General features: G+C 34.9%; 4 protein-coding genes across 7 annotated transcripts in view; 2 read left to right on the plus strand and 2 right to left on the minus strand.

The window, feature by feature from the left end:
• Window positions 1-25,131, minus strand: part of LOC134842670 (vesicle transport through interaction with t-SNAREs homolog 1B-like) — a 543,554-nt gene that overhangs the window by 503,205 nt on the left and 15,218 nt on the right. The window lies entirely within an intron of this gene.
• LOC134842672 (mitochondrial import inner membrane translocase subunit Tim10 B-like) overlaps window positions 1-25,131 on the minus strand; it is a 532,474-nt gene that overhangs the window by 492,129 nt on the left and 15,214 nt on the right. The gene's annotated exons all lie outside the window — the stretch shown is intronic.
• LOC134842668 (coiled-coil domain-containing protein 169-like) overlaps window positions 1-25,131 on the plus strand; it is a 335,974-nt gene that overhangs the window by 73,839 nt on the left and 237,004 nt on the right. For 2 of the 4 annotated variants that reach the window (XM_063859115.1, XM_063859113.1), the window contains exons 6-9: window positions 1,092-1,190; window positions 1,318-1,371; window positions 1,695-1,999; window positions 2,178-2,427. In XM_063859115.1, coding sequence (XP_063715185.1) covers window positions 1,092-1,190; window positions 1,318-1,371; window positions 1,695-1,999; window positions 2,178-2,313 — 594 coding nt within the window. In that variant the 3' untranslated portion in view covers window positions 2,314-2,427. Of the gene's footprint in view, window positions 1-1,091; window positions 1,191-1,317; window positions 1,372-1,694; window positions 2,000-2,177; window positions 2,428-9,466; window positions 9,580-25,131 lie in introns of those variants that run through there. The other 2 variants (XR_010162525.1, XR_010162524.1) reach the window with 2 other exon arrangements.
• On the plus strand, window positions 3,595-11,364 carry LOC134841685 (uncharacterized). The gene is made up of 3 exons (XM_063857721.1): window positions 3,595-3,676; window positions 9,467-9,728; window positions 10,887-11,364. Exons 1-3 carry the CDS (start codon window positions 3,595-3,597, stop codon window positions 11,362-11,364), a joined length of 822 nt encoding a protein of 273 aa, XP_063713791.1.

The raw sequence follows: 25,131 nt of genomic DNA on the forward strand, positions 1-25,131 counted from the left end.
CAAGAAATTTTACGGTGTAGCAACTGAGCTGACAAAACAAGCAGATAAATAATAAGCCGATTGTTATTTTTGAAACGGAATATTTCCCGTTGAAAAACATGTCCTGTCTGATTCGAATCCAGGATCTTTGTCGCCCCAGGTTTTTCGTTACCTCCATTATTAGTGTATCCGGAGACGTAAAGAAATTTGCATTCATTATGAACTGAACCTGATTTGATCCTTTCTAATTTAGACCATTCTGTGAATGAAATTATTTAACCGAAAAAGTCTAGTACCCGACTGCAATACAATTCTTATCGCAAGGGTAAACAAAACTAAAAAACATTCTATTTTAAACTGTGTCGTTACATAAGCGTAGCGTAATGTGATAGTAGGATGCAACTTTTTTCAATCCTAGTCGCAAATACAAGTGCTACTTTGTGGTTGCACTTTTGAATCGGTTGGAAGCTTTAGCAGTATACTTTTGATTTCTTTATAAGTTCAGTTTATTTCCTTTGCTAAAAGGAAAGCAAACTCCACTATCGAACAGCGAAAGTGTAAAAGGCACAAAAAGTTGATCGAATTCTAGTTTCGAAAGTGGAATTTAATTTTCAGATTTTCCAGCGAAAAAAAATTGTTTATCGATGCAGTTTTTTCAAACGTTATTTTTAGCAGAAAATTGTCAATTATAAGACTTCTCGCTTGCTTTATGTACTTTTTGTGGTTAGCTAGTTTTAAGTGGAAATTTTTTTTAAAAATTCATAAAACACTCGAAGACAATGTTACTACCCACATCAGTATTCGGACACTAAGTTTCTTAAATATAAATTTTCAACTTTATAGTTCTTCAAACTTTTAGTTAAATTCTGTCCTTATAATGTGATGTGCGCGCCAGTAAACTTCGGTAGATCGATATTATTCTAATTATTTTTTTTTGCACCACAACGATTGATTTTGTTTTAATTGTTTTTGAATTGCATATATTTTAGTGTTTCGTTTTTCCTTTCTGAGTGTAGAAGTGTTCGATGTGATATGAACATAGATTCCATCTGAGCATGATTATTCACATGAGGATTTTCTCGTTTATTGAAATGGGAAGTTAGTGTTTTTAGAGTGCTTTGGAAAAGGGTATCCGGATGGCCCAGAAGGAGAAGATGCGACTGGAGGCTGAGATCAAAGAGGTGGAGTTGCGAATGGAACAGGAGGCCAAGGTAGGAAGAGGAATCCAAATCATATATAACCAAGTTTATAGAGCAATAGATAAATGATACATCTTTCGGCCAAAATGTGGTGACTCCATTTCAGCTCGAAAAATATGAAGGACTGTTTATTGTTTAGGCTTTTCATCGGGGTAACGAAGAACGGCGACAATTGTTGAGTGAGCTTAATGTGGTAAGTAACCAGTATAAAGACTAGTATCTGAGTACTAATCTTGAAATTTGAAGTGTTAATGTTCATGGCCACCAGAACCCGTTCGGACAAGCTATTTTAATGACAGATAGCTAAAGAAAATTGATTAAAAAACCATGTTGTGTGTTTAGTTAATGTCAATTGGATAATTAGTAGAACATTTTCAAAATTTGTCCCCGAAAAACGTCCTAATTCACAAAAAATTGTTATACATTTTGATATATTGTGTTTCAAGATAAGTTATTGCACATGAACGCTGATGCATTTTTACTATTATCTAAGTATCATTTTTGTTCAATTGTCAGAGTAAACAGACAGTGATGCAAAAGCACCAGAAGTCACAGCTGGACATGCTGCAGGGAGATCTGAAAAAACTGAATCAGTTATCGAGCAGATCTCAGGCGCCTCATTTTAACACGAGGGGTGCTGAAGGAGGAGGAGTAAGAGGAAGGGACAACGGACCCATGTCAGTAGCAGTGATTGCCCCTAATGTCAATGCTCATTCACACTCGTTTAGAGAGTCTAATCGAAATGGTAAACAAAGGAATGTCGTCACTAGAGCTGCTTCAATAGCACCAGGTGCAGCTCCTAACCAGAGGCATCCACATATGTGAGTATGTCGGCAATCGGTGCTTATCGAGTAGTGACTTGGCTTTAAGAACCTCTTTGTTATCACAAGTTTGTCCCCGGATACCGTCCAAATTTTTATTAGAAAAAGTTTTCCATAACCTTGACCAGAGAAACTACTTAAATTTAATATTATTATGATCAGTTTTCGTTTGTTTTAGGGCGCATAGTATTGGAGAAGCGAACAACCTGCCTCCGAACCAGCGCATATTAGATCCGAAGAGAGGACCCATTCGCAAAACAGCAGCAGTGAAGAAGCTTCCAGCGCTCGCGCATTCCTCTGCCAGCAGTTTCTGAAACAGTTCAAGGATAGAGATGCAATATTTCACGTGCATTAGAACATTATTTCGAACGATGATAAAAGTAGGCTTATACTTAGTTTTTAAGAGTAATGAACGTAGTGAAGACTCTTATATAGGTCTTGCTGATTTTTTTTTTCAGAAAAAGTCTTAAAATTTGTTCGCGCTCAATTTTGATTTTTCGAGGTTTGACTTGTGATTTCTTTTTAGTTTCAGTACATTTCTATTGATAAAAAAGGAAGGCGAATTCCACTATCGTACAGCAAAAGTATGAAGGTCACGAAAAACGTGATCGACTTCTGATTTCGAAAATGGAAATTAATTATCAGATTTCCCAGCGAAATAAAAGTCTAACGTATTGATCCAATTTTCTCAAATTGGGTTAATGTTGTCAAAAAAGTGAAAGCGCCAATCATAAATCGTTCTAGAAATTCAAAGAGCTAAAAGGGAATCTATTTTTTGTTGAAAATCGAAAGTTGCGAATTTTTTCAAAGTCAGATTGTTTTTAATGTTTACTTGCGTTCATTACTCTTTTTCAATCTGCGATTGGCTATGTTCAACAGATGTCACTCAAATGAAAAACCAACCCTGGAGCTCTTCGTAAATGGGGCTCTTCCCCCCTCCCCCCACCTGCAAATTTTTATATTTGAAGTTACTGTTCACTTGTCCGATTGTCATGAAAATTGACATGCAGACTAATTAGGCCATGACAAATATATTTGGTCTTCATAATTAACCTTGTAAAACCACTCGTTAGACCATAAAATTAATGTTTGAGTGAGGTGGGGGCGGGAAGGAAAAAGAGCCGTAAATAGAACTGTTCTGTAAATGAGTAATAGTAAATCTGTATAAATTGTATCAAATGTAGAAATAATTTTTCGACTGGACTTTTCTATGCCCAAAAGTTTTGGTCTCTTCATATTCTCCTACCAGAATTTGTGCTTGTGTAATTAACTGATCTTCCAAATTAATGACAATTGAACAGCGTGAAAGGACGTTGAAAATCTAAAGGAGCAGTTGGAGGGGGGGGGGGTGGTTAAAATTTTAGTAACTAGGCTTTTGTATCAACAACTTTCTGTGTCTGCAAAAAAGTTTAAATTAATTGCCATCATGCAAGGAGTCACGTGCTAAATGAACTAAATGTTGCTTTTGGCGCGAAAGTGACGCTAATAAAAAATCAGGTGAGCAAATTATGACTCAGGCCATTTACCACTTTTGACATAACCAAGTTGCAACTTCAAACTACTGAAAAAAAAAGAGAAACAAAAAAGTACAAAAAATGGATTACTTGGGAGTAAATGAAGATGTGCAGGACAGACCGAACAAGACTTTTGAGATGACTGACAACAGTATGATGGCAGGTCAGTAGGCTACAATCGGCCAAAAGGTCTTCAAAAAGGAAATGCCTCACCTCCCTCAAAGAATTATCACGCAGACCATTCAAACACCCTGCCCAGCAATCTCAAAATTTATCAACGCAAAAAATAGCTCTTTTCCAGTTTCAAACCACCTCGGAAAATTACCAAAAAAAACTGTTCAAAACCTTGCTCTCACGGCCTTTTGCATGTACGAAATGATAATATTTTGCATGTAGATAATATAAAGACATTTCAAATAGAATTTCATGTAATGAGTTTCAAAAAAATTAAAGGGGGATTGGAAGAGCCGAAAACGGTAGCTAATGTGTGTAATTGGTTTTTCTATTTTCCTCTCTTCCTCTGCAATGTGAACATTTCTCGCATGCAAGTTTCTGCAAGCAACTTTTTAAGCTATTATGTAATTTTACGCTGGGCTTTTTTAAAGTCCACGATAATGATTGTTATTTGGAAAGAAGAGCAGGAAAATCAGTACCCTGGACGTTTAAAAAAGACCTCACGCTCTGGAGTTTCACGCTCTGGTATAATAGCAAGAAAATCTTATTTACAAGTGACCAAAAAATATGTACAAGTGCCTAGTTCTAAATCTTCATTAGAAATCTCCAGTCACTGGTTAATTCCTTCCTTTTTCATAACCAGTTATCAGAAAAGTTGCTGCAATGCTATTTGAATTGACTTGCTGCTAATTAATATGGTAATTATCCCACTTAGATTTTTTTGTTCCGACCACTGAAGATGGGGAGGAACTTTGGTCGGGTTTGTTTTAGGTCTTTTTTGTTTTCCACGCAAAGTTAGCTACCACAATAAGTCATCGGCGAGAGTTGAGTGGTATATCATTTAGTGTATAAAAACTGATTTGAAATTTTTTGTTTTAGTTTACATCAGACTTTTTTTTATCACACCACGCTGAAAAAAACACTAATTTGAAAAAAAGTTTGTTCTTGTAGGTTTTTAAAGACAATGGTTGGAAAATTTTGTGCTATTTGTACAGTAACCGGTTATCCTTGTTATATAAATAAAATCTTCAAGTGTGCATATAATGCAGAAATTAAGTAACGCAACCCAAAGTTTTTTCGTTCATTCTAAACAAACAAATGAACTCCTTACTCCAGTTGCAAAAAAGTAAAGCAACAAGAGAAAGACGATTATTTTAAAAGAACAACTAATTGGTAATTATCATGTTATTTTAGCCCTGAATTATTGTGCCTAATTTTTTTTTCTGTGAAATTCATACACTAGTGGACTTTGTAAAATTCTTGATTTCATTTTCCATTTTTGACAAATTTTTCTTCGAATTTCAATAAAATTTTTACGTAGACCAGGATCAAATGATCAGAGCTACCCTCTATGAAAGTATCAAAATTGGTTTCAATGACCCACCTATGTAATGTGGGTGTGAGAATGCCAGCTTTCGGCATCTGCACTAAGCTCCGCATCGTAATGAATTATTCCTCAATTAAGCGAATTGAAACAGTTCTTCCTGCGACGTGAAACATTCTCAGCGAGAAAATGGAAACAATCAATGTGAAAACCTGACTAAAATTTGACATTTCTCGCGTTTTCACGCGAAGTAAAAATTATCGTCCAAATGAACTAAATTGGCTTTTTTAGACCCGAAAAAACTGGTAAGTCTATTGAAACCAAATATTGATAATTTCATAAAGAGTACCCCAAAATGAACATTCAAAACAGGCATTTTAGGGAGCAGTCTTGAATTTGCGATTAACAAACGTACATAAAACTGAAACAATTACTAAAAAAACCGTTCTTTGAAGCTGTAATTTAAAAAATAAGTTTTTCCAAATTTATTTTTTCTAGTTGGCTGGTTTCCACTTTCCACTCGCCTTAGCAAATCCATTCTCAAAAAAATTGTTAAGTGCCGTAATGCAATGAAATTTTGTCATTGTGAAGAAACTGACTTTTATGAACAAGTTTTTTCATCATTTTTTACTTGATAAAACATGAAAAAAAGATAAAAATCGAGATTTTGAAAAGTGGGCGGGAGGTGGTGGATAAAGCCCTCTAGTCTAGCAGCACTAAATCATAATCCCCAATTTGTGAAATGATAATTGACTCTAAAACAAATGCTGTGCTTCTATTCATGACAACCTTCATACAAACTTGCGTCTATTTTTTGTTATTAAATAGTAATTATGAATAAATTAAAAAGCTGCACTTGCTTTTTCACAGTACTTGATTATTTGTTTTAGCAGTATTTATTATGTGATAGACATAAGTCATTAGGTGGATATAATGTGAAAGAACCAGAAAAACTAATGCAACTAATGCAATTTTTTTGCAAACTTTTTACAACCGCGGAAGAAATAGTGCTCGAAAACAACATTTAGCAGAAAATGAAGTGTTTGGTATATTTCAGATAAAAATATACGAGTTTTTTTCTACTAATCTAAGATGCTCATTTCTCAAAGTTTTCAATTTTTTTTTTCAATTTAGTCAAAATAAACTCAAGCTGAATGTAGTGAAGACTTTTATAAAAGTCTCAGTGGGTTTTTTTCCGGTAAAAGTCTTGAATTGCTTTAATAACTACAGCAGTTCATCTTACTTGTTTATGTATTTATGAATCACTTAGGTCTATATGCTTTTTTGAGTTCAACTCAAGTTCGTTTGCTAAATAAATTGCGCTATCTAAATGCAAAAAACAGACTTAAAAACATAATCGGTTTCAATAGTGGAATTTAAATTTCAGATTTCTCAGCAGAATAAAAACTTCACCTTTTGATTAAGCTTTCTCAAATTGAGTTGATTTTAAAAAAAATATATCAATGATCAATTTTTCGTGAAATTTGAAGAGCTTCAAGGCAATGTATTTTTTTGCTTTGAAGTTCTAAAGTTGATGTTTTTTTTCTAAAAACAGTTTTTTTTTCTGTTTCTTTGTATTCATTGTTTCTTACTCAACTTTATGCTGGTTATATTTTCATTTTGAAAGATATTTGGTTGGCTTCTTTTTTCTCCAATATTTATTACTGGACAAAACGGAAATCTTCTTTATGGCTTTACTCTTTAAAATACCAAACTTAAACAATCACTTCTGCTAAGAATTACTCAAAATTCACTAAAATTTTTCCATCGACCGTGAGAGAATGATCTCAGCTACCCTCTATAAAAGTATCAATTGCCAGTATGAATCCACCTGCGAAATTTTAAAAGTTTTTTGAAAATTTTTTTCAATTGGTACAAAATTTGGTATGCGAGCTTATTAGGCCATGCCAAACATATTTAATTTTCATACTCGGCCTTTTAAACCATTAGATAGACCAGAAAATTGATGCTTATGTGAGCTGGGGAAAAGACAAGAGTCAAGATCCATTTGACACTTTTTTGACAAAATTCACATTTACTAGTGGACGGAACTCAGCGCAAATTCAGGTTTTTTTTATCTAAAATGCCTGTTTTCAAGGATGAATTTGAACAACTTTTACTGAGAATTTAAACAAAAATTTTATTTAGACCCAAGGCAAATGATCAGAACTGCCCTCGATAAATTCATCAAAATTTGATTTCAAAGACTTACAAGTTTTTTCCAGGTCTGAAAAAACCAGTTTTCGTCATCTGCACTAAGTTTTGCATCGGTGTGAACTCTTTCTAGAATCTAAAAAAAAGCGGAAAATCCGGTAAGTTTTTGAAATCAAATTTTGTAATTTCATTGAGGGCAACTCTGATCATTTGCTCTCGGTCGATCAAATTTTTGTTTAAATTCTCAGTGGAATTTGTCCAAAAAATCCCTGAAATTGGCGTTTAAAAGAAAAAAACCTTAATTTGCGCTTAATTTTGTTCACTAGTTTAAATTGAGAGGACTGGATCAAAATGTAAAGTTCTTGTTTCGCTGGAAAAACTTTGAAAAAATTGAAATTAGTTACGTTTTTTGTTGCCACCTTTTTAACAAAAGAAATGAACTGAACTTGAAGAAGAACCACAAGTCAAACTGCAAGTAAATTAAGCCTGAACAAAAAAACGGAAAAAATAATCGCGACCAATATAGGAGTCTAAGCTACGTTCATTGACTTTTTAAATTGATTAAAATGTTTGGTTTTTTAGAAGCACAGATATTGCATTGAGTTTAATGTCATTTTCTTATGCAGCCGCAGTTCTAAATCGGGCCAATAAATCTGAGGGCAAGCGATGATGGCAGTTACAACATTGCATTAACTTTTCAAAAAATATATGTTCTTTTTCCTTCCCCCCCCCCCCCACCTCTTTCAAACATTAGTTTTATGGTGTAACGAGTGGTTTTACAAGGTTAATTATGAGGACCAAAAATGTTTGTCATAGTCTAATTAGTCTGCATGTCAATTTTCATGACAATCGGATGTGTACAGAAACTTGAAATATAAAATTTTGCAGGTGGGGGAAAGGAAAAAGAGCCAAAATCTAGTTTCGTTTTTTAAAGTTATCTACCTGCGTTATTTTTTCTTCAGTAAATAAGTGAACAAATGCTGGCAACTTTCAATACATATAAACCGTCAGATTAGGGCTTATTAGACAAGTTGGCGCTTTTCACTTTCTCTTTGGATATTATTTTCAGTCTACAAAACTATTCAAAGATTGTCCTCAGGTAATGAAAAAAATTTTTGAACAATAGTTTTTCCTACTTTTGTTGGCTCTTTTCCAGTTCCCCCCTTTTCAAATGCATTTTTGAAAACCTTATTTAACGTTGTCATAATGCAATGAAAATTGGCATGGTGAATAAATTGACAATTATGAACAGATTTGTTCTTCATACTTTACCGCGTAACATCACGCATTTAACCGTAATAACACTTAAAACAAACATAAATATCGATATTTTGAAAGGTGGGGGGAAAGTGGAAAAGAGCCCTTTTGTTCTTTATCATGGCTCTTTTTCCTCCCCTCACCTGCAAATTTTTGCACTGAAATTTTTGTTTATATTGTCCAATTATTATGAAAATTGGTATATAGACTACCTGTCATGAACAACGTTTTGAATCTTCATAAGCCTTGTAAAGTTGCTCGTTACAACACAAAAAGGCTCTTTTCCAGTCCCCCCTTTGATTTTTTCTAAAATTCAATATATGGAAATCAATTTAACAAGTTTTTTTCTCATAAACTGCAATAAAACGTTTAAGCGTGAACAAGTGACCAAATTTTTACAACATTTCTTACATCCAAAATGCCATGTGAACAAATTTTAAACAGCCTAATTTTGTAATTTTCCGGGGGGAACTGGAAAACAGCCCACAAAAATGATGCTTTTCCAGCCCCGCTCCTCTTTTTTCCAGGTTCCCACCCCCCTCGTAAAATTACAAAAAATATATATTCAAAAATTGTTCACAGGGCGTTCTGCATAAAAGAAATGTTGTAAAAATTTGTTAACCTGTTCACGCTGACACGTTGTAATGCAGTTTTTGTCATGATAAATCATTTTAAATCAACTTTTGTGCAATGAACTTCAAAAAAATTACAGGGGGGGGGGATCTGCAGAAAATTCTCATACATTGCTGTATGTGATGTCAAAAATGTTAATTCAAAAATGTTCTTTATTTTCAAAAACTGATCATAATGATTAAAATTTTCTTTCTTTTGTTTTGCTGACCAGCGAGAGGCATAACCAGAAGGTTTATCAATGTGGTTAATTAATTAAGATTAATTAAGCTATGGCTATCTTACAAGAGCTAACCTTGTAAATTGCAGTGCAGGTGCAAATTGAACCCGCAAAACTGTTCTGGTTTTTATTTACGAAGTAAATTTTTCATTGGCAAAAGTTTTTTCCGATAAAAAATTGCTTTCTGTTTCCAGAAGGAGATGAAACTCCAGAGAAAAGACCGAAGACTCAAACCACTCTACACAAAGCAGCCACTCCGGAGAAGTTCCAGGCACGACTGACAGTAGCCGGTGATGAGTCATACGACAACTCCAACGAATCTCATCCCCTCAGCAGTCTGGACGAGCACTCTGCCGACAACTCTGGACCTTCAGCTGGAAGGAGCAAGATTGCAACCCCTCTGCAGGAGAACAAGAGTACAGCCAGTGATGCGTCGTCTCTGAGCAAGAACTCAATGTTCGTTGCGTTTTCGACTTTGCAAAAACCAGTTTTGTTCTCTGGCGCAAGCTTGTGGGGCAGATTCAACATTGATCGGTACATAAACCCTCCTAGATCTGCAGATGGGTCCAATTTTGGAAACAGAAATGAATATAATATAGTAATCCCTAAGCTATTCTCTAAATAAAGAACCTAAATTATGGCGCTTTTGGCAAATTTATCCCCGCTTTTCACTTAATTGTTTCTACTATTTTTTTGCCAACTTTTCTCAAATAGGGATCAAATATATCTTTTCAGGGTCGATGAACGTAGTTCGGGCGCTTATATAGGCCGTGATGATTTTTTTTCCTTTTTTTTCTAGGAAAAAACCTACAAGGCTCTAATAATTAGAGAAAATGAATTCCACATGATCCCAAAATTAATTAAAAAATTATAAATTTTGCAGGGACAGATCTAGGATTTTCTCGAGGGGGGCGGATTTTCAGAAAGTTTTCATCTTGTCGACCTTTTTTTGTCAGTCGACCTTTTTTTTTAAGTCAGTCGAACTAATTCTTGGGCACTCCCAGAACGTTATAAAACCCCATTTTGACAAAACATTTCTGCCGCAGGCAAATTTTTGAAAAAAAAAGGTTAAAAAAGCCGTTTTTTTTAGCACTTTTTGGAAAATTTTGACCAAAAAGTTGCGTTTTTTGGAGCGCGCTCCTCTTCAAAATTAGTATATAAAGGCGTTAAAGGCGCCTATAGGAAAAATTTAGGGTTGGTCGGTCTACAATGGATGTCATAAAATAATACCAAATGGGGATCCTTTGGTTGATGAGGGGGTTCAAATCCCTGAGGAAAAAAAGGCGTGGCTCTTTTTCGTTTTCCCCCTCACCTGGAATTTTTTTACAACTAAAATTACTGTTCGCATTGTCCGATTGTCATGAAAATTTACATGCTAAATTATTAGGCCATGACAAACATATTTGGTCTCCATAGTTAACCTTGTAAAATCACTCGTTAGACCATAAAATTGATGTTCATATGAGGTGGGGGGGGGGGGGGGTAAAAAAGAGCCAAGGGCGTCCGCGACACCCCCACCCCCTTAACACCGCCCGTGACTATTTGTAAAATTTGTATTTTAAAATAAATATATATATTCTCAACGGTAAAAACTTACAATGGATCCAATTTCAGGCTGCAAAACATTCATCATAGCCACAGGAAACAGCAGCAGGAGACAGATTTGAGCGGACTCACGAGCACGAGCAGCGAAGACCCCAACGAGATGAAGCCTACGCAGCCTCAGGAGGTGTTTACCCGGGATACCCAATCACGTGACAACTCCAGTAGAAGCGAAGATCACGAGGCCAGCAACAGGGAAGGGGAAAATAGCCGGCAGGACAATTTACAAAGTGTAAATGAACTGACAGTGAATGAACGAAGTGTAGTTGATAGTGACCGGACTCAAGACGCATCGAGTGCAACTATCCAGAGCCTGGAAGTGAGAGAGAACTTGATCAAGTCTGGCAATGATGCAGAGGAGGCCAATGGAGGGACGGACCAGATGGGGAAAGGTTCATTGGGGGAGGAGGGAGGGAGGAACAAGGCAGAACTCAGTCCGGCATTCGGGGGTAACTGCTGGCAGAGGTGTTTCGGGGGAAAATCCAAGTAGGGAGCAACCGTTAAAGTGAACAAATAACAATGATGGTAATCAGAAGTTAGGCGGATTTTCCTTTGGCATCCACTATCAACATTTGCACATTAAAATATTACTACCTGTAATCAAAAACGGATTAAAATTCCTCTCCAAGCGTCTTGTTAATCTAAATTATTAGGCCATGACAAACATATTTGCTTTGTTTTTTTTTTTCAGGAAAAAGTCTTAAAATGCTCTTATAACTACAGATGTGCATTCATACTTATTAATGCATTTATGAATGCACTTAGGTGTATATGTACTTTTTGAGTTCAATTGAAATTCATCTGCTGAAAGTTATGTAAATAGCACTCTCTAAATAAGAACGTGAAAATGGCGCAAAAAAAATAAACGATTTCTAGTTTCGAAAGAGGAATTTAATTTTTAGATAAATAAAAGTAATAAAATTAGGGAAAAAACTTGGATATGCTACAACTTTCAGACGAATAATTTGTACGGTAAGATATGTCGGCTCTTTTTCCTTTTTCCCCCCACCTCACTCAAACATGAATTTTATGGTCTAACGACTGGTTTTACAAGGTTAATTATGAAGACCAAATATGCTTGTTATGGCCTAATTAGTCTGCATGTCAATTTTCACGACAATAGGACAAAGTGAACCATAACTTCAAATATAAAAATTTGCAGGTGGGGGGGGGGGGAGGAAAAAGAGCCGATATGTCTATGACTGTTTGTTAAATACAACGTTTCGGAAATATTCATTTAAAATTAATGCTTCTACAGTGCTGATTTAAATAATCCGGACAAAATGAACAAAACTTTAAACGCTTTTTTTTTGGATTGAGCAAAAATTGCCTAGGATTTCAACAGAATTATCATGGTGCAATTTATTTTGCAAAGTCGCAACAAAAACTTTAGCCTAAAAACGAATCATTCTGGTTTTTGCTAATCAATGAATAAGTTGTATCAAAAAAGCCTCTCACATAGCCCAATAAAGTTTTAGAGGTAAACAAAAGTCCAAAAATTTGTATAAGAGCATAAATTTTTGTTTGGTTTTTGAAAAATGTCATTTTTACAATATGACCTCTTGAAAATCTTTGCTTAAAAACAACTTTCAAAAAATTTGCGCTAAATTTTGGAGATTTTTATCCTTTTAGAACTTAGGTGGGCTATGTGAGAGGCTTCTTGAACTTTTTTAAAATCAATTAACTCGATAGTTTTGGCGCAATTCTTGGTCAAGTTAAAAAACAAGATGACTCATGTTAGGGTAAAACGCGTATCAAGTTTCAAATGTTTTTTGTTTTGTCCGGTTGATTTCAATCATCACTGTAGTACGATTGTTTTTTTTTTCAGGCGAAAGAGTACTGCAATCAGCGTCGCTTCTGCTGGAGTCAAGTGATAGTGATGAGACATGCACAACCATCACATCCAATTAAGAAAACAGAAACTAGAAAAAACTGACTTTACGACTACTGAAATGCATCGAATTCATATTTTAATTAATTTTTTCCATTATTTAAATCTAACTCCTAGCTTGACATGGCAGCACTTCGTAGCAAGCGACAATTCACAATCAGGAATCAATGCTTATTTAAAAAAATGAAATCAATATCATTAAAACTGTCGAGAATACCAACCAAAACAATAAAGAAAACAGTAAATAAGCTTATCACGGTAATTTTTGCGTAGTGCAACAAGTGGAATAAACCGATAAAACATAAGCCGAAACCATTCGGGCCAAAGAATGCGTTAAAGCGAAAAAAATTATCAAAAATATCAACAACAATTGCAAGTGAGCTGCTTACTGCACAAGAAAAATCTGGGATGAGGCAACTAAGCACAACAAGAACATAGGATGACAAAAAAATCGAATCCAAGACCTTACGATGCAAAGGCAACCGCGTTACTCTAGACCAAATGGGAAGGAGCCATGTTAGTTGTAAGAATAATGCAAGATTATTTTCTTACAGATGTTAAAGAAAATGTTTTCGAGAAAAGAGTCTAAATTTCGCGTTTTAACTTTATTTCTTTTTGGGCTCAGTTCATTTTTGTTAACATGAAGGCAAACTTCATTATCGAACAGAAACAATGTTAAAGTCATGCAAAACGTAACTGATTTCTAGTTTCAAAAATGCACTTACATTTTCTGAATTTACAGTAGAAAAAAAAACCTATTGATGCAATTTTGTTTGCATGGGATAACTTCCATAAGAAAGTATCAATCATAAATATTCTGGAAATTCAAAGAGCTTCACAATTTGTTTTCAGCTTCCTTCAGTTCTTCAACAATTTTGGAATCATCTGTTGGCTTTGTTCATTTCAAGTATTATGATATTGCGATAATGATGACTTATATTATTACTATTATGGTTAAAAGGATAATTATTATCATGCTTACACTAAAAACCTCTTTTATTATTTAATTACATAAAAAATAAATTCCAATGATTTCTTTTTTGAACTTTTGATTTGGTAAGTCCTGCAGCCAATTTCATCAGTATTAATTATGCCCATCGATTGTTCTGAAACTGCGCCTCGTTGAACAATAGTAGCCGGTCGCTGTGCAAGTAGCACAGAAAGTTCCCGCAACATTCACAAAAAAAATTTAAAAAAAAACTTTTGTCAAACTTGCTACCTTTTTGGGCGTGGTATGATGCGATGCAAAAGACGAAAGTTTTCAACCTCTGTATATCAGGTATTATCGACTATAGTTATTGAAATTTGGTAAAGATATTAAATTACGTTAGTACTTTCAAGATCGATAACATCATGGCAGCACACTCAAATGCTCAAGATCAGCCCCACTATGACCTCTTCGAAAAACTTTAGTTTTTTTAGTTTTCCAGTTCTTTCTTCAATTGTAACATCGATCGAATTTCTTTTTTGCTATGTTTGAACTTCATGATGCTTTCATCCCATAATTGTTATATCGCAAATGGTGCATAGTTCAGCTTCGCCTCAGTGTCGAAAAATGAATAAAAACAAAACAAAATCATTTTCGAAATTTTTTTGCAGGTAGCTTTTTTGAAAATTTTTTATTTCTAAAAAAACTCGAACTGCCGTAACATAACACCTACTCGTCCAAAATTATAACAAAAAACCTCTATTACGTTTTAGTGGATACAGAGAAAACTTTTTGAAAATTGCATAATGTTCAAAGCACGATTGAGAGGTCTTTTAAATGATTTATCAGTCTACCCATTCTGACGAGAAATCTGGGCGCTTGATTCTGCGTAAAATCCGGAAAAAACACGCAAAGTGGAGCCATCCGGAAAAAAACACTGGCAAAGTGGTGCCTGGCACCATTTGCGACACGATACAAGATAATAGCCGGAAGGTAAAACACCAAAAAACTTGATACATCAAAATTAATCAAGCTAGTTTTGAAAAACAAACGTACCAAAACAAAAGAATGTAAAAATTACATCGGAAAGCTAAGCAGAAATCTTTTAAGCCGAAAAAAAACATTCAAGTACTAAAAAAAAAGATTTTTTAGCTCTTCACCTCAAACTCACAATCTACAAAAAAAACTTCGCTTATCAACCGACGCAAAATGAGGCAACCAAATGATTAGAATATAATCTGAAACCTATTAAGCCCGGAAAAAAAGCCGAAGGAAAATCGAGTAGGTAAAATTACAACCAACATAACAAAAATTTAAATTCGAATAGGACGGCTACTTAAAACGTTATCACGCTCAGAATATGTATGTTGCAGTTAAGTTTCAACAGAGATGAGTCGTGCCATGCTTCACTTCTGGAGATAAAACCTGTAAACAAAGTTACTTAGCAAATCAAAAATCTAGTACCCGATTGCAACACCCTTGTTGATCGCAAGGATAAAGACTCGAAAACAAAGTCTATACCCACTTCCAGAGGTCGAATTGGAACAAAAACTCTTCGTTATTCAGGTCTTTGACCGGATGGTAAATTTTACTAATGATTCAAATTTATCAAGGTTTATTCAATTTGTGTTTGCAAAGCGCAGCTTCGCATGTGTCTAATTCCGTATAACCCAAATTCATAAAACCTGGATAATTTTGAATCATTAGTAAAATTTACCATCCGGCCAAAGACCTGAATAAAGAATAGTTTTTGTTCCAATCCGACCTCTGGAAGTGGGTATTAGACTTCGTTTTCGAGTGTTTATCCTTGCGATCAACAAATGTGTTGCAATCGGGTACTAGGTTTTTGATTTGTTCAATAACTTTGTTTACAGGACTCATCTCCAGAAATGAAGCATGGCACGACTCATCTCTGTTGAAACTTAACTGCAACATACATATTCTGAGCATGATAATGTTTTAAGTATCCGTCCTATTCGAATTTTAATTTTTATGTACATTTTTTTTACTTTATTATTCGTGCTTTTTCTGATTGCAATTTTTAGAGCTGCTTTTTGTCGTGCTCTCACTAGTGTTTATAAAGCGCAGCTTAGCCTGTGTCTAATTCCGTATAACCCTGGTGAGAACACGACAAAAAGCAGCTCTAAAAAATGCAATAAGAAAAAGTACAAATAAGCCTCGAATTAGTGAAAAAATTGGATTCGATCTGCGACCTAGAGATTACGAGTACTAAGCACTCAGCCACGGACGCTTAATAAACCACGGACGAGTTACGTCTCGGATTCGCTCTGCGACCTAGAGATTATGAGTACTAAGCACTCAGCCACGGACGCTTAATAAATCACAAACACTAGCCACAAATAAAGCAGAGAACAAATGCTATGAATTTTCGAATGCTACAGATCATGATTATAGCAGAAGAGCCATCAAATAAGTGAACAAATTTAATAACACTTCAATTTGCGAGTTAGGCAAGAAAAAATTTTCTTAATAATATACTAACGCTTGTTAGTGTAATAAGTATTAATGCACAGAAAAAAATAAAATTATTTTCTGGACTTAGGTCGTTTTTTTTTGTGCGCGGCGCATTAGAGGATACGAACCATAGCTTAGAACATTCATAAAGTATAGTCGACAACAAGAATCTAAGAAAAATTAAATACAAAACAAAAAATCGAAAAAATTCCAAAACGTTTCTTTGACATTTTGCAAACATTTTGCGAATAACTTTTTTGTTTTTCTTCAAAAAAATTTTATGAAGCAGAAGGCGCTGAACCAAGATTTGAAAACTAGTAATCCTGAAGTAAAACCAAGTTTTTCACAGCTTAAATAAAAACTTGTTGTCCTTTTATAACGCCTACTTAAGTAAAGTTTCTGAACTGGTTCTTCTCAACAATGAAAAAATTTAGAAAACGTTCAAAACATTGTTCTTATCGTGACTGAAAGGGGCTTTTATATAAATATTACTCGGCATATTCTGATGAATATTTTTGGTACCTGATTTGCTGAGCCTTCGAGGAAAAGATATACAACGAGAACTAAGCCGACAAAAACTAAGCAGAAAATGTGGTGATACAAATTTGTGGCATTAAGTTTTGAACTTTTACACAACCGACTTGAACTAATTTCAGAAAATCAAATTTTACTGTTGGTACAAAAAATTGACGAGAACAAACAAAATACGGATTGCCTGTTACTGTGCAAGAAGCACAGAATGTTCCAATCATAGTCTTAAACAATACAACAAAAAAGTTTTTTCATATTAGTCGTTTTTTTTTCGGCGTGCCCTGATAAAATGAGCTGAAAAAAATCAGAGATTGGACATATTTGACAGTCATAATAAAATAAGCTAATCAAAAACAATTTTCAAGAAAAATGACTAGAAAAACGAAAAAAAAATGCAGAAAATTTTTTTTAAGTGTTTGGTTCCCAAAATGGCGCTAAAAGCTCAAAAAAATGCTTAAATATCAGTTTTCAGGGCTTAAAATAGGCATAATTCAGCAGTTGTCAGCCTGCTCGCTCACTTTATTCGATAAAAATTGAAGCAAAAATCAAAAACGTTAAACCAGTTTCTCTCGATACTGAAAAAACTTTTGGAATTTTTTTATGTCGTTCGAATTACGACTGAAATTTTTTAAATATGTATCACTCAACTCTCTTCGATTGTGATTCGTAGAAGCTGATTTTGCTTGGAAAAAATAAAAAACTAAAACACCCGAATAGAAAGTTTCTCCCCATTTTTTTAAATGGTCGGAACAAAAACAACCAAAAAGAAAATTTACTAAGCCAGGGTTAATACATTTACAAATTACAGAAGTAAAACAACATTTGCAACTACATCGAGAACTGTTTACAGCACAAAAAAGTAGTCATCTCTGCTTTGTAGTCATGCTTTTGTTGGCTGAGTAGTCATGTGACAACCAACTAAGCCGACAAAACAAAAGCAGCAAACGAGAATCCGACAATTCATCTTTTTCCCGAAAAAAATTCAGTTTAATATATACTGAAAAAACAAAGTTTGGCCGCGACTCAAACACCCGGACGTACGGCGCAGAGGCAACGTCGTTATCTCTAGACCAATTGGGAAGGAGCCTGGAAGTTGTTAGGTTTCAATGAAAACATTTCAATTTGTTTGATTTAATAGAAAAATTGTTTACAGGAAAAAAGTTCCGGTGAGCCAGATTTGTTTTTGTTTTCGAGCGATCTCGGAGCACTACTAAAATACTTTTATGGCAAACATTTTCAAGTCTTCATTAAGCCAGCAATCAAAACTTAGAAAACGTTACAGTTCGTTCCAAGGCATCGCAAGAAGTGGCCGCTATCTCCACTTCACTCCACTTCTTAAGCTTACATTTGACACGAGAGAAATAGTTCGCGTGAATTAGCCTGTGCCACTCAATCTACAATCACTATGTTTGCCTAATTAAGAAAAAAATCGCCTGGTGGGAGTTGTCGTTTGTTCGAAAAAGCTCGAACGCTTTTGAACAAATTTCAATAGAAGAGTTGTTCTCTGAACCTCGCAGTTGTCCCTTAGTTTTCTGCACCATTGGCATATTTTAAAAGAAACTTGTCAAAAAAGGCGTTTTAGAAGTGTTGCTCAAAAGCTCTTCCTACCGCCCCTCACATCTGCGATGATTGCATTTGAGACTGCTGATGATTGAGTTCTCAGTCACCGATTGAGACTAACGGTCTGCTTATTTAATTAGAAAAAGCTGGATCACGGGGTTATTTTTTAATTCCACCAGGAAACCTAAATATTTAAATCCACTTTTTAAACTAAATCAATCACGTTTCTTCGCGCCTTTTTGACAGTCGTTTGCCTTCCGATTAGCAGTGAAACTGTTGTGAAAAAACTCAATTCGAGATATCAGTAGTATAGTAATCCGCCGTTACTTAACCAGAGGGGGGCTAGGGGTACAATAGCAGGGGTTTGTACCGTAGGAAAACCAAGACCGCACATTGGGGGTAGCATGGGGAAAAAACTCAATTTTGGCTGAAGTACCGACCCATGTGATTTTTGACGGCAAGATTAGTTCTGGATATTCGTGGAGAAGGCTTTGGGTTAATTGGAGATGTCTACAATATGAATATTTTATAAGCTATATGAATATTTTATGAAAATTGGAAAATAAAAGAAGCATATTGTAATATATGAAAATGCATACGTTCGAGCGAGATTTAACTATTTCTAAATGTTCAGTTAACTAGTGGTATATCTGAAAAAACTGTTGTTTGCAGCAAAATATTCGGTGTAAGAACCAATTGGTGAAAATTGAAAATAAAAGAGAAAATTGAGAAAATTGTTTAGACCGACTGCGAAATAATAGGAGAGCGCTTCTAGCAATTCATCGCCGCGATAGAAAATGCTTTAGAGGTTTGATTTGAGTTATTATGAAATTTGGGATTTGTAGCGCTCCGAAATCCAAACTCAACTTTCTACGCCAAGGGTAGAGGAAATACCCAGGTGTCTAGCTATCTAGACAGGAAAGTAGAACACTTGGAGACGAGTAGAATATATTCATTGCAAGTACAGGAACGAAATAAAAGTTTCACAAACCAGAACAGGAAAAACATGACAGCAGAGGACAGATCATTGGGCAAAAAAAGCAAATTATTTTACAGAAGAATGGTCCACTTTCCGACGATTTTTTTCCAGTGATTGATAATTTCGTTTTTTTTCAGCGTTTCAAGTTTTATGGCACTTAAAGGAAAAGCATGATTTCTCAGACTTCTAGTATGCAACAACAACGGGCAATTCAACTGGATCTCCTCAGCAGCAATAGCCAGCAGAACTTCGAAAACAGGTGGAAACCGAATTGTGAAAAACAAGGTGTTAAAAAACTGAAACGGTGCCGGCGGCTAATTGCATGAAATTGAAGAAGATAACCTGTCTGAACTTCACCGTGATGAATTTTTTATTGAAATGACTCTTAATTCATTTTTTTAGTTAATTAATCATTCCGTCCTTATTATGATAGAGGAATCAGTAGACGAGCCTGATACAACAGTAGTAACAGAATTTGTTTATGATTCAGATAATTGCGAGCAAAAGTCTTGGAAATTATGTAATGATGTCAGTGTAGCCAGGTCTGAGGCAGATTTTTTTCACAGATGGTTATACCTTTAATTTAAGGGTTTTCTGCGTGTTAAAATTAGCCCACGGTACTGAACTCTGTTGGAGTACCGGCGGATTGCTGTATTACTGATGTCATCACAGAATGAAATAAGATAAAGAAGTCATCCTGTTAAAATATTTCTTTACAAAAAAGTGGCACATCCAATTTCAAAATCCTAGCTACTTGCAACAGAACATAAAACGAAAATCCAGCTTCCAGAATAGAAAAACGAAAACTTTTTCGAAAAAAAACAGGACATGTAAGAAAACCACATAGATTTTCGTAGATGCATAGATTTACACAGAGGTAACGAGGAGCGTCGCAACTTTTGCAATACAACGCGAGCATATCATTGCAAGCTGGCGAATAAAAAAATAACAGAAATAAAAAACATCTAATTGACAAGGATAGCCTGTTACTTTGCGAGTAGCACAGAATGCTTCGACCATAGTCTTAAATTTTTTTTTTCAAATTAGTGTCGTTTGTTCTGCGTGGTGTGATTTTGGTTCCCAATTCGGTTCTAGTAAACTCCAAAAACTACCCTAAATCGAGTTAAAATAAGTTTTCACGGCTTACAATGACCATAAAAAATCTTCTGTAAGCCAACTTAGCCTCACCTTATTAGCTTGAAATTAGATCAAAAATCGAAAATTTCAGACGGGTTTTTCTCGACACTTAGTTTTTTTTTCAAAATTTTGAATGTTGTTCGAATCACGAGTGAAAGGGCTTGAAGATTATATATCACTCAATCCATTCTGATGATTGTATTATCTGATTTTGCTTGGAAAACAAAAAAAAACTAAAACACCCGAATACAAAGTTCCTGCACATTTATCAAATGGCCTGAATAAAAAATAAATTTCATAAGTTTGTCTCGACTGATGGCAAATTAAAAGAAACTACAGTGGCAAAACACCATCATCAGCAAAAAATAAGCAAATATTAATGCCTACCAAGCGGCTGCTATGCCGTCAATACTTGAGTAGACGAGTGCAAAAACAAAAATAGTATCACTAAAAATTTTTGAGCTTTTAAGTTTCAAAATTCGATGTTTTACTATTCACTCCTCAAAGGTAAAAGAACACACTTTTTTCCTTCAAACGACCTGATATAAGGTAAGTAAGCCAATTTTACACACAGAGGACAAGCTGCGTTTCGCAAACACAAGCGAGGAAAAGCAAAAAAGAGCTCAAACAGGCAAACAAAGTGAAATAAGGAATAGCTCAAAATTACACCTTGTATTTTTCTTTATTGAGACTAGGAGTACCACGTTCTCGCATCTGCTCCACGACCGCTTGTATTTTTACTAACACTGCCCACCAATAAATCAGCTACAGGTTCTATCAAAATGCCAATGTTATGCAACAAAAATTCGACCAAAAAATAAAACTAATTAAATGTTCCGGATTTGAATATCCAATCTGTTGATTAGGAGTCTCGCATCTTCGCAAAGGTTGCTTGGAAGTATATCAAAGCCCAGCTAATGCTGAATCTACTTGTTCTAATAATTTTGATCATATATTAGTGATACGAAAATTCGTAATTTTCAAAATTTCAAAAAAAAAATGGATTTTACACTTAACCCTTGTGTTTCTCTGCTTTAGTAAGAGATTAATCGCTTATTTACAGAAAAAAATTACTTTTCATTCTTTTAATTGAACTTTTCTTACAGATTTGTCTGAGTAGTTTCCGAAAAAATGTTTAATAGGTTCTAAAAATCAAACAAAATTTCAAAAAATTGACTTTTCCTAAATCCATAAACTTTTCTCTAAGTAAGCATGGGAATAGCCTCTGCAATCCACACCGTGATTTTTAGATTGAAGATTCCCGTACCTTGATTTTTTGGATTGAACCCTTTATATCAGATTTAGCAAGTAGTTTTCGAGAATAGTGACAAAACGTCAAAAAGTTTTAAAAATTAAGCAAAATGTCAAAAATGTGCATTTTTGAAGCAATAACTTTTTTCTACTAAATTAGGAAATAGCCGCTTGAGAAGCTGAATTCCCCATAAATTTTTCTTTTGATTGAAACCTTCATCTCAGAAGAGTTTTATGGTTGTCGTAAGTACGAAAAAGAGCAATGATTTTTTATTTTTGTAAGTAAATTGCAGGCCGGAATTTCTACATCCTAGCAAATTTAAACGTTCGAAAAGCAAAGCAATCATCTCATCAGCAATGGAGCTATATTTTGTCGAGCTATAAAATCTTAATCTCTGACATTTGGTCGATACAGTATTAAAAAGATTCCTTGGAAATAATGAATTAAATTAGATTTTATTTGAGTTTTATGGTTGACTTAAATACAAAAAAGAGCATATGTTTTTTTTATTTTTATAGGTAAATTGCAAGCCGGCATACTCGTCGCTTTTTCTCATATTTTGTGGTATCCATAGCTACTTTTTAAAATTACTTGCAAAAATTATACTAAATGCATCCTTTTGGTACAAGAGCTACAAAACTGACAGTTTTTACGTGGAGCACCAAACATGCCGTCTTGGTTCTACCTTTTTCCATTTTTTTGTTCATTTCAAGAAGCGCCATTTCAAAGATGCAAAATTCAATGGGAATACATGTAAACAAAACTACGTCAATTTTCTATATATTTTGAGTTACTTCATCTTATATAGACTGCGTTCATTAACTATCGGCTGAGGACACATTCTCAGATCGATCAGATACAAAGTTCGAAAAGGGTGTGGCTTTTGTGGATTGCTCGGTAGAACTTTCATTTGGCCCACTTGTAGAAGCACTGCTTGTAATCTCATTATTAGTGCCACTCACACCGTTGACACGGACGAAAGCGTCTCCTCCTAGGCTAGTAAAGTCACGTTGTGCAAAACGATTGGAGTTCGCCTGATCTTCTTGAGGTTGCGACGGCCACCCTTGAGGAGCATAAGTTCCAAGATATGAATTTAAGACATCTGGGTTAGTGTTTACTTGCGATATAAAGGCAAGATCTACTAATGGGCCAATATTGCTCATGACGTTGTTTGTGTTGATTAAGTGAGGTTGCCCGTATCTGATAGACGCATTGCTCATTTCAAATGAGTTCATAGCAGAAGTAGCACTTAAGGATCTGGCTTGGTCATAGCTATTTGGAATGATGTTGTTCGAATCCGAAGCATTTCGAGTGCCAGCAATTACAACCGTCTTCTTCTTCATCTTGCTGGGGTGTGTCCCCCTTCCCATGTTCTGAGCAGAACGATTGTGAAACCGACGATCAGGTTGAGCCATATGGTTTTGGGGGTTAATTGGTCTCGCCATGGATGTTCGTGGTCTCCTGTCATTGTGCCTGATTAGATTATTGTTCTGAGGCGCTTCGGAGTTCTGAGAGCATTCCGTGTAGAAATGTCCATGTTCAGCGCAGATACAACAGTACTTGTTTGGATTAGATAATTGAAGCAAAGCCGACTTCTTGGGGAATTTTCCGTTGCACGTTAAAAAGAACTCTCGCCACAAAGTCGGGCAGATTTGCTTTTCGTGGCCTTTAATATTGCAGCGGTAGCACGTCATGTTCTTTCTGTATGCTTTCTGGCATTCCATGGGAGGGTGGCCAGGTTCTAAGCAAATAGAGCAGAATTTTTTTGGACAATCGTTGTTGTGATCTATGTGACCTGGGTCACAGCAATTTGCACATATACGCCGTCTGCCCCCATCAATAGGAAATCCTTCGGGGCAGTCTCTTGAGAGATGGCCATAATCCTCGCAGTCTCTACAATGAATCGGGACTATGGTGTATTCATGCTGATTTGGTACACTATCTTCAATTTTGGTTTGCCCTCGTTCTGATGAAAAATGATGAACAACTGCAACTTTTCCTTCCTGATTTGCAGCATTGGAATTATCATTGCTCAAAAAGTACCATCTACTCACTGTTGTTTGAGATAAGAGTTCCAAATTCGATGTTTCATCCGAGCTATTGGTACCGCGATGGATGGGGACCAGTGGTGATCTTTCGTTACTTAGTTTGCTCGTGTTGTTTTCAGAAACATTTTCGCACATTGCACAAAGTTGTAGACTTTCAAACTGACAAGCATAACACTCAGGGTAGCACTAAAAAAAACCTGTATTTTCATTCCGACTACTCTCGAAAGATTGGGAAGTATTTACGGCTAAGTGAGGTAATAATCATTTTTTTAAATAAACACTTTAATTGCAAAAAGATAAGCAATAACATGATGCAAGTGTAAATCATGCAATTTTCGTTTCATATAATGTTTATTTACAGAATACTATGGTAATAATAATAATAAATTTGTCTTCACATAAATTTAAATTGCTCCCATGATGTTTTTTCATATGTTGACATAGAAGGATCTTCACTGAAACACAGATAGAAAAAATTCTTAAACTTAAAAATCATTGTTTTATAGGTTAAGCTACTGATAGCCATATTTGGATTTGTGCTTTAAATTTTTTTCCACACAAAAACTATGTTTCTGAAGGAACACTTTTCGATCTACTGAATGCTGAATCTTTCATGGAAGTGCAACTTTTAAATTCGTATTCTTATCAATTGTGTTGTTCTCGTACTTGATTCTTGTGTATGCTGGTAGTAGATCATATTTGACTTTCCAAAGATGGCGACTAATTCCCAATTAATAAACATTGAAACTGGTAGTATGTTGTATTTCAGCTTGAGATCGGATGATTAATCAAATTTTCTTCGCTCACAGCAGGTCTTAATTGCCCAGCTAAATTGTTTTAAATGCAAATTGCTTATGACTAAAGCAGTCAATAACATAAATCTGTTATTGATTAATAGCGGTTTTTTACAGGCCATTTTTCTTAAAACACTTTTAACTTCACCTGGAAATGTAAGGAATTGATCAAAAACTACCCCCAAATACTTAACTTTAGTTTTTTTCTATTTTAATATTATCTAATATAAGACTGAATTTTGTATTGCTGATTCTAGCTTGATGTTTTTTGCTAAATATGATCAGTTCAGTTTGGTTTGTATAAGTTTTAAAAGGTGTCTTGTAAAAAACAAAGACAATTTTTGACATAAATTCTGTAATATCTTTAAAACATCATCAACGTTAGTATCATCGCAAAATCGTAGTGTATCGTCTGCATATTAAACCACTTTGCACTTTTCGGTTTAAATGTTCGTTTAGGTCATTTATGTATAGGTTGAAAATGAAGAGTCCGAAAATTGTACCTTGCTGTACACCTTGAAGTGAGATCCAATTGGATTCTGTATTATTTACTACAGTTTTCAATGGCTACTGCTCAAGAAAATGTCAATAATGTCTTATAGAATCGAAAGCTGTTGATAGATCCATGAGATACGGCAACGTACGTGTATTTATCCATTGAT

The sequence above is a fragment of the Symsagittifera roscoffensis genome, chromosome 3 (assembly GCF_963678635.1).
Source record: "Symsagittifera roscoffensis chromosome 3, txSymRosc1.1, whole genome shotgun sequence".
NCBI lineage: Eukaryota > Metazoa > Xenacoelomorpha > Acoela > Convolutidae > Symsagittifera > Symsagittifera roscoffensis.

Bases quoted from the DNA above. Each gene is read 5' to 3' on its own strand.
- LOC134841685 (XM_063857721.1), top strand. From the start codon at position 3,595: ATGGATTACTTGGGAGTAAATGAAGATGTGCAGGACAGACCGAACAAG. The intron at 3,677-9,466 runs GTCAGTAGGCTA...TTCTGTTTCCAG, and splicing joins TGACAACAGTATGATGGCAG to AAGGAGATGAAACTCCAGAG. The intron at 9,729-10,886 runs GTTCGTTGCGTT...ATCCAATTTCAG, and splicing joins TCTCTGAGCAAGAACTCAAT to GCTGCAAAACATTCATCATA.